We start from the raw sequence: 10,245 nt of genomic DNA on the forward strand, positions 1-10,245 counted from the left end.
GGAGACTCAGGGCGGCTTACAATGCGTTAAGCAATAGCCTTCATTCTTTTGTATATTTTTATACAAAGTCAGCTTATTGCCCCCACAAACTGGGTCCTCATTTCACCTACCTTAGAAAGGATGGAAGGCTGAGTCAACCTTGAGCCTTGGAGAGATTCGAACCAGCAGAAATTGCAGGCAGCTGTGTTAATAACAGGGTGCATTAACCACTGTACCATCAAGGCTCTTGCTAAGGTCTGGTGGCCTAGAAGTGGAGTTCTCACCTCACAATCAGGAGGCTGTGAATTCAATCCTAGATAGCGGCAGATATTTCTCTCTCTGGGCGCAATGAGAAAATATCTGCTGTGACCTTTGCATAGGCATCAGGAAGGGCATCCAGCCAGTAAATGCTTGGCTCCATTTAATCTCCCCAATTGCCCCCCCTCCTCAATGCAAGGATTATGGCAGGGGTGTCAAGCTCAATTTCATTGAGGGCCACACCAGGGCTGTGGTTGATCTCAGGGGGCTGGGTGAGCATGGCTAAGTGGGTGGGTGTGGCCAATTGGGTGGGTGTGGCCAGCTTGACACCACTCCCCAAACTGCTGGCATGTTTCCTCTTCGCACTGGGTAGACCAGACTGAAGCCATGCAGGTAGACCAGGCCGAAGAGATGCAGGTAGACTGGGCCAGAGTGACACAGCCCAGCCCCTTACATTTTCCAGGATGGTCCCACGGGCCGGATCCAACCACGTCACAGACCATATCTATCCCAATGGCCTTGTGTTTGACACCTCTGGCTTACGGGGTTGTTAAAAGAAAAAAGGTTGCTAAGATCTGGTTGAGTCTTATCTCCCAAACACCAGAGAAGTTGAGTTTGACACATTCCTTAATGGAAAAACTATTTTAGGAAAAATCGGGCAGTTTGGTTTTCTTAGAGTCTAACGCATGGCTTTCAACTAAGCATTTATCTCATAACATAATGTAGGATGGGAGTATTTCCAGAGGCGTTTCAGAACTTCTATCATTTTCCTCTACTTTAGCCCTTAGGCCATTTTCTGCTCCAAGTATTTTCAGCATCTTTTTTCTTTTTTTTTAGCCTTTCTCAGAACTTTACATTTAAATGTTTGCCAATCCATCCTATCAATATTTGTTTTCCGCTTTCACAGGGGATTAAATAGGAAGGGATTTTTACCGTCATGGTTCTTTAATCTGCTATTGACTGAAATTGTGTACAACAAAGGAATTAAGTTCTCGTGAAGTTCCTCTGAACTCAACCATGACACATCACAAATACTGTTTTGATAACTTCCTGCATTGGATGGCTTTTGTTATATACCACTTTATGGACCTGGGCTGCAAAATTGCTAATAAAAGTATTGATGATAAAGAAAATAATAAGGATACTTTCTCAACATACAATGAGGGTGAGATGATATTAAATTTCTGGGCATTTATATCTCGGAGGACCTCTCACGGACTATGAATGCTAACATGTTTGTGAAGAAGGCACAGAAGAGGCTGTACTTCCTGGTTCAGGAAGATAAATCTGTCTCAGCATCTACTTCTGTCCTACTATCGCAGCACCATTGAGAGTGTCCGAACATACGGCATTCTTGCATGGTATGGGAGCAGCTCTGCAGCGGACATAAAAGCTCTACAGAGAATTATTAAAACTGCCCAGAATATCATCGGACTCCAGCTACCAGCCCTGGAAAACATCTTCGAATCTCGCTGTTTGAGGAAGTTGCATAATATTCTCAGAGACTCTTCCCATCCTGCTTACAATCTTTTTGGACTGTTGCCTTCCTGCAGAAGATACAGAACAATTAAATTGGACCTCACGTTTTCTGAATAATTTTTATCCCAGAGCTATAATTGTACTCAACAATGAACTAAAGGGCCACCATCAGTGAGCTGTTGGACAGCATTACTTGGTCTGTTGTGTGGATGTTTGGGTGGTTTAGGGGTGGGGAATTTGTGGTGGGTGGGGGTGTGTTGGGGATTGTTATATGTGTTGGATCTGGTCTTTGGGTGTTAAGTGAATTTCGTTGTATGGGTATACTGTGTATACACGTACAATGACAATAAATTTGTGATGATAATGATGATGATGATGATAATGATGATGATGATGATGATTGGTTCTATTTCAGACCAGCTGGCCACATCTTCTTATATTACGTTGTGTTTCAAAGATAAAGCAGTCAAGTATATACAGGGGTGTTGCAAAAAGTCTAGAAAACCCACAGCAGGATTAGTTCAGAGGAAGTATTCAGCAGCCTTATTCATTCATTCATTCATTCATTCATTCATTCATTCATTCATTCATTCCTCTCTGCTTTTAAAGAGCTCAATATGACTTTATTTTATTTATTTATTATGTATTTATTTGTCAAGCATATATAAGATAACAAGTAAAAGTATTACATGAAAAGAGTAAAAGTAAAAAGGAATATTAGGACAGGGATGGTAGGCACGCTGGTGCGCTTATGCACGCCCCTAACAGACCTCTTAGGAAGGTCTACTGAGGTCAACAGTAGACAGTCTAAGGTTAACGTTGTGGGGGTTTGGGGAAGAAACTACAGAGTCAGGTAGGGCATTCCAGGCATTGACCACTCTGTTACTGAAGTCATAGTTTCTGCAATCGAGTTTGGAGCGGTTTACCTTGAGTTTGTATCTATTTTTTGCTCGTGTATTGTTGTGGTTGAAGCTGAAGTAGTCATTGACAGGTAGGACATTGTGGCAGATAATTTTATGTACTACACTTAGGTCAGACCGAAGTTGGCGTAGTTCTAAGTTGTCTAAGCCCAAAATTTGAAGTCTGGTGGCATAAGGTATTTTATTGAGGTTAGAGGAATGGAGGACTCTTCTCGTAAAGTATCTGTATTATAAGGGACACATTATAATCTGTATAGACTCTTGATAATATCATGGGTTACATACAAACATAACCAATCCCTTAGTCCAGCAATCTGTTCTCACCATGACCAACTAATGGCACATAGAAGCCAACACATCTCCTAGCAGATAGCCTTAGAAGTAGACACACTTCCATCAAGGCTAAGAGCCATAGATCATCATGAATTCCATAAACTGGTTGAACTCCTGTTTGAAGCCAGCCAAGCTGGTAGCCTGCACAACATTCATTCATTCATTCATTCATTCAATCAATCAATCAATCAATCAATCAATCAATTTTCTATCCACCCATTTCCCCTACAAGATGACTATGGGTCACATACAAGGTGATTCCCCCCCCTACAAAGTGACTCTGGACCTTTCATAGTAGTTAATTCTAAAGTTGAATTGCACATCATGTAATCCTTTTGTCTGTCCAGATTCTTTGAGGATTCAGTTTTATTTTATAGGCTGACCTCGGGTTCCTAGTATTTGGGGAAGGGGAAATAACTTTTCCTTCTCCATTTTATCCACACCATGCATCATTTTGTACCCCTCAATCATGTCCCCTCTCCTTCGCCTCCTTTCTAAACTAAGAAGGCCCAAATATTGCAACTTTTCCTCATCAGAAAACTGCTCCATCCCCTTGAACATCTTAGTTTACATTCTGTGTCATTTTGCATTCCGCAGTTTACAAATCTTAGCACAGTCAATTTATAGAGAACCGTTTTCAGATTAGAGATTTCATCCCTCCTTCAATTTAAATTATGTACCCCCCAAAAAATCAGATAAATATTTATAAGAATGGATGATACCAAGTCTGAAGTGTATAAGCAGCCTCGTCTCTAACATAGGCATTTTTCAAATTCAAATGCCATCAGAATGAGGGGAAAGAGGGCAGTTAAAAATCAGTCTTAATACACGTTGAAATTTAATCCTTCCATCTCAGTTTGCATCAGGAGAAATCCAGCATTGATCTATTGATTCGGAAAGAACCAACAAGGATTTGTGAAGTCATGAAATATTTGCTAGAATAGCCATGGTTGATTCAATGCTGAACAGTGCCTGAGGAGAATCTAAATAATATTCTCAAATAGTAAATTCTATGAAGACAATTTCTTAATAAAGCAATGATACAAATATTTCCAGTCCTATCTATCCTCTTGCTACATGGGCTTTGTCCAGTTAAGTTAGATGGCATTTTTTCCTTTCGCTACGCCTCATTAAACCATGACAAATTACACTTAGACATGATTTATAGCTGTTTCCTTGATTACCAGTAGAAAGCCATCATAGATTCTAGAAACCTAACGCAGAGTCAGCCAGAAATGTTAACAGAGCAAGCATGATCTTTCAGTTGTCCTAGAGCAGGGGTGTCAAACTCGATTTTATTAAGGGCCACATCAGGGTTGTGTTTGACCTCGGGGGGCCAGGGTGGGCATGGCCAGCTCAACGTCACTTGTGTTGGGGGCGCCTGTGTTGGCCTGAGTGCTCTGCCAGTGAAAACGGACTCCCGAGCTCCATTTTCAGCTGCCACAGCCTCCTACAACCCACTGCCAGCGAAAATGGAGCTCGCAAGGGCCTCCCGTGGCCCTCTCAAACTCTGTTTTTACTGGCAGAGGCACTGCGGGCCGGTCCTTCACTTTTCCAGGGTGGCCCCACAGGCCAGATCTAAGCACCCCGTGGGCCAAATCTGGCCCATGGGCCTTGAGTTTGACATCCCTGCTCTAGATCAAGGGTGAAATTCAGCAGGTTCTGACAGGTTCTGGAGAACTGGTAGCGGAAATTTTGAGTAGTTCAGAGAACCGGTAGTGGAAATTTTGAGTAGTTTGGAGAACTGGCAAATACTACCCCTGGCTGGCCCCAGAGTGGGGTGGGAATGGAGATTTTGCAATATCCTTCCCTCAGGAGTGGGGTGGGAATGGAGATTTTGCAATATCCTTCCCTCAGGAGTGGGGGAGGGGAATGGGGATTTTGCAGTATCCTTCCACTGCCATGCCAACCAAGCCGCGCCCACCAAGCCACACCATGCCTACCAAGCCACACCCACAGAACCAGTAGTAAAAAAAATTGAATCTCACCCCTGCTCTAGATCATGGATAGATGGGAACTGTGGTTGTAGTAAAAGGCCTAGGGTGGAGTCAAGAGAAGAATCAGCCTGGAATCATTACATTCCCACAAGCGGTGCATGTCCAACCCCTCATAAATCCCATTAACTCTTATTTAGCACCAATTTAGAGCTGACCCATTAGTTGACTAGATTTTTGAGTATAGATATGAGCAGATAGATATGGGCCTTGAGTTTGGCACCCCTGTCCTAGCGTGCCCAACCTGGGCCACTTGAAGACGTGTGGACTTCAACCCCCAGAATTCCCAAAACTCCTATGCCAGATAGGGAATTCTGGGAGTTGAAATCCACAGATCTTCAAGTAGCCAAGGTTTGGAAACACTGCTTTTGCAGGTTGTTTTCACTCTTAAGACTCCTAAGCAATCCCCCTTCCATTGTTGCCTAGAAGAGGAATTTCAAACAGAAGTGGACTTCATCTTTGACCAAATCCAAAGGTTAGAATTTAACTAACCTTTACTTAGATGGCCAAATCAAAGCACAAGGAAGCAAAGACGAAGGGGGAAAAAAATCTGAAGTTGAATGTTCCTAAAGTATCTGAAATTACAACAGTGTGTAAAGGAAACTTTTCCCCCTAATATGTACTTCTGGGTGCATTTTTTTTTTAAAAAAAGATGAAAACTGCCTTGCAAATCTTTAAAAAAAAAAAGAGCATTCAGTGTATAATTGTTTTACAGTTCATATAGTCCTATTCTTTCCCCCATGAAACCAATGCAATAAAAACCACTGAGATATTCAAATTATTCAAATCAGAACAGAATTTTCCTTATGCTTGCTGTTTTCTGGTTTTAGCTTAACAGACCATGCCATCAGACTAGAAATCCATGCTTGCATGTATATGAGCTTTAACTGCTATGATTAAAGCAGGCTGATTAGTTATTTCTCTGCTGAGTTTTCTCCGTCAACCTTATCCTTAGGCAAGGAAGGAAGAGCACATCTGTAATTTGAATTAATCCTTTCTGGTCATCCCCTCATTTCTATAAGCCATCCACCACTCTGTTTCCAAGGGTGGAAAATAACTACCGTCGAACACTCTGCAGACATTTTAGAAATTGAAATTACAGGCCCCTGGAAAATACTGCTACTAATAAAGCTACAAAAGTGGATGAAAAGCTAACAGAACTTTATCGGCTAAATCCGAAAGGGAAAACCAGAAACTGCAGATAATTAACAGATGCTTGTGAGATCCACAGAGAGCCCCTTGGTAGCCTGTAATTTGTAATTTGCACTGTAGCAAATGGGAAACGTGGTTAGATTTATGGAGAGTAACCGTATTTGTACACCATTAATTTCATTTTAAAAATGTACTTTGAACTGATTTATCTGGCTGGCAGCCACACTTTTGGGGATGGGACCACTGGTATGTGAGCCAGGAGCCGAGTATTGAATTTTAACACCCCCTCTCTGATACTCGGGGGGTGGGGAGGCAGAGATGATAGGTTATGGATGCCCCAATGAAATGCCTTTCTATGCAGACATAGGTCAACTCTCCTTCAAACCGAGTTTGACTCCTGGTGTCTTAATGGACAGTCCATATGTTCCCTTGAGCCTACCATCCAAAAACTAACCAAGTTTGACCCTACTTGACTTCCAAGTCAACGGCGATGCTTTGCACTAGGGTTGACTGGAAGGAACCTTGGAACAAAATCACTAACCACCTGTGAGATCTCTGCAAAAGAGCAGAGCAAGACCCACACGGTTGTAGGTGACCCAGTCCTGATCTCCAGACCATCCTGCCTGTGTTGGAATGTACACCATGTTTCCCCGAAAAGAAGACCCTGTCTTATATTTTTTTGAACCCCGAAATAGGCCTTATTTTCAGGGAGGTCTTATTATTTGGGCGCGTGGAGTAAGATGTGGCTCCTGTTGCCATCTTACCTGATTTCCAGCTCTGTATTTAAATATTTTCAGGGAGGGTTTATTTTCGGGGAGGAGGCTTATTTTAGCACATCCACTCAAAAGCCGGATTGGGATTATTATCAGGGGATGTCTTAGTCTTGGGGAAACAGGATAGTATTCAGCCGGTTCGGACCGATTTGGGCGAACCGGTAGCTTCGACGATCAGTTGGCCCCGCCCACTCGGTCCCACTCTATCCTGTCCTTTATTTCCTGTTTATAGCTCATCTCAATTACGTGGCACAGCTGATTTTCCCCCCCCCTCACTGTTCTCCTTACGTTGCTGACTTGGAAGGTAAGCAGCTGAGCTTCTAAATGCTCCATTTTCACCGCTGTGCTCAAGTGCCTTAAGCAGGCGTGCTCGCAAAGCACGTGTGCATGCACAAAGCGCACACTTACCAAACCAGTTGTTAAACCAGCAGCATTTCACCACTGATGTACACCAGTGAAGCAGGGGAAAGAACTTTTTGGCAGCTCAAGAGCTTTCCCAGGAGAGATGCAATAAACTCTATCAAAGAGAGACGAACAGTTCCAAGAGGGCTCAGGGAGGGAGGAAGAGGATCAAGGTAGCCACACCCCAAGTGTATCTCTCAGGATATACCTAGTAGATTAGAAGAATGTTCTTCAACCTTGGCCAATTCAAGGTGTCTAGACTTCAACTTTCAGAATTCCTTAGCCAGCAAGGCTGGCTATGGAATTCTGGGAGTTGAAATTCCCACCCCCACTTTAAGTGGCCAAGGTTGAGAAACACTGGGTTAGAAGGTTATAGCTTTAGCTTAGATTCTGTCCAGTAAGGTAAAGGTAAAGGTAAAGGTTCCCTTCGCATATATGTGCTAGTCGTTCCCGACTCTGGGGGTCAGTGCTCATCTCCATTTCAAAGCCAATGAGCCAGCGCTGTCCAAAGACGTCTCCGTGGTCATGTGGCCGACATGACTAAACGCCAAAAGTGCACGGAACGCTGTTACCTTCCCACCAAAGGTGATCCCTATTTTTTCTACTTGCATTTTTTACCTGCTAGGTAAACTGCTAGGTTGGCAAAAACTGGGACAAGTCACGGGAGCTCACCCTGTTACGCAGCACTAGGGATTCGAACTGCTGAACTGCCAACCTTTCGATCGACAAGCTCAGCATCTTAGCCACTGAGCCACCGCATCCCTTTCTGTCCAGTAGGTGTAAGCAAATAAAAGATTGGACTCAACTGGATTTTGCTGTGTTGTCTTTAGACTTGGACTTGACACTGCTCTAATTTGCAATTTTATTTTTATTTTTATTTTATTTTATAATTGGATTTATATACCGCCCTACTCCCGAAGGACTCAGGTCGGTGAACAGCCAAAAGATAAAATACACATAATACAAACTTTAAAAACAATATAAAAACACATTAAATAATTTGGACCAAATTAAAACACCCCTATTATTTTAAAACAAATTTAAAATTAACAGTTAAAAGGAGGTTAGGCCAGGCCAGCCTGTTGAAATAAGAAGGTCTTGAGGGCACGGCGGAAAGTGCGCAAATCCGGGATCCTCCGTATCTCCGGGGGGAGCTCGTTCCAGATGGCAGTTGCCCCCACAGAGAAGGCTCTCCCCCTGGGGGCCGCCAGTCGACACTGTTTGACTGACGGCATCCTGAGGAGCCCCTCTCTATGGGAGTGTACTGGCCGGTGAAAGGCTACTGGTGGCAGATGGCGGTCTCGTAAGATTTTAATTTTGTACCTTTTTGTACCTTTTTGTACCTTTTTTTCCTCTTCTACCTGTTCACATGCTCTTTTCAAGTTGAGGAACAAGAAAATGAGGCAGCATGCTCAACTGATAGTCTTGGAGGACTCCTGAAGTCCTCCAAAGTTATCCTTTCCCTGGACTATATAGAAAAGGTCTGCTCCGGAATGATTTTTTTCCTTCCAGCTGTTAGAGCCCAAGGACAATGCATAAGAGTTACCCCATATTGTTCAGTGAAACAGTATCTTACTGATTCGGCTCTCCACCCTGCCTGATGAAAACATATTTTGTGTACTCAAACGAATATAGACTAACACAGAAACCAGTCCCAAAGGGTCAATATTTTAACTGGGATTGAACAGCTTATTTATAATTAAGAGTCTTAAGTTTCCATTCTTTTGCACTTTGGCCACCTGCCTAAACCATCACTGGGAAATTTACACTGTTTGGATTAGATTAAAGCAAAAACGTATCCCGTGTTAGCAAAAAGTGTTAGACAAATAACAAAGTTGCCTGCCTACACACATATGTCAAGTTTCCCATGGGGTTCGGAATTATACATCTCCAATCAGCCAGATCGGGCACATTTTTCAACAAGCCAAAAACTCTTTCCCATCGATTCCCATGCTGCCTGGGGAATTCTGGAAGTTGACGTCCAAGTATCTTAAAAAGTTGCCAAGGTTGAGGAGCACTTGTTTCAGGTCTCACCTTCATCGCTCAGGAACCACATTGGGCCTCTTTCTCTGCAGTTGCCAGTTCTTTTGTTGGCTCTGGTTTTGTTTTGTTTTTTGTTTTTTTTGTGCCTTTAGCAAAGAGATAAATCAAGGTCATATTTAATTGCAGCTGTTCCAGGGTAAGGTGTAGCCCATCCAAGATTAAATTCTGAGCCCTGCAGTACTAAACAATCGTAGGACAATCATTCTCCCTTCACCATTTCTTATTACTAGGCTTATGAAGACTGAAGGAAGGAAGACCCTTAAAAGTCCTTGGGAAGAAAATACTGGGATACTGAGATGGGGATGGAGGGGGGAGGAGAAGCAGAGACGTAGTAACATTGAAAAGGAAAGGAAAGCAGAATTGTCAGGCATGCCAAAAGGCTCTTCCATATTTATTAGCCACAACTGCTACTCAGTCATAAAGCTGCCGTTAATTCATATTCTCCGAATGATTCCTGCAATGAGGACATTTCACTGCAGTGTGAAAAAAACAAAGCAAAAAACTCCAAAAAGCCCAAGAAATCTAATTGCTTCTTATTGCATTTCTGCAGTTAAAGAAAGACGCTTTCCGGATAATAGACAAACAGTGCTCTCTGCTGGGCTGTTTCTGCTGCAGCGCTCTTAGAGCCCTCCCGTCCTCCCCACCCCCACCCCCAACCCAGCCAAATCACTGTCCATGGTGTGAGCCGCCATCCATAAAAACGCAGGGACGACTCAGGCTTAGCTGAATTCTAGAAATGTGTGCGACTTTCTAGAGCAGGGATGGTGACTACAGGCAGGCTTCCAGCATCTCTTCTGTAGCCCCAAAATACTTGATTCCAGAGCTTCCAGAGTAGGTGAGCGTATGAAGTTGACTTTGTTTTGCATTTAAGTGCTGGAAGGTTATAGTCTATATAGGTTAAGAGCCTTGGTG

At 43.1% G+C, this 10,245-nt stretch overlaps 1 protein-coding gene across 1 annotated transcript in view; it reads right to left on the bottom strand.

Annotated features, from left to right (window-relative positions):
* The window catches only part of FCGBP (Fc gamma binding protein), a 65,931-nt gene extending 56,585 nt beyond the window's left edge, over nucleotides 1-9,346 (bottom strand). Inside the window, exon 1 of the mRNA XM_070950029.1 lies at nucleotides 9,325-9,346. Within this exon, the coding sequence (XP_070806130.1) occupies nucleotides 9,325-9,346 (22 nt within the window). The remainder of the gene's footprint in view (nucleotides 1-9,324) is intronic.
* Between the last annotated feature and the right edge of the window lie 899 nt (nucleotides 9,347-10,245).

The sequence above is a fragment of the Pituophis catenifer genome, unplaced genomic scaffold (genome assembly GCF_029215685.1).
Source record: "Pituophis catenifer annectens isolate HBS135680 unplaced genomic scaffold, rPitCat1.0.hap2 SCAF_9, whole genome shotgun sequence".
In the NCBI taxonomy this organism is placed as follows: domain Eukaryota; kingdom Metazoa; phylum Chordata; class Lepidosauria; order Squamata; family Colubridae; genus Pituophis; species Pituophis catenifer.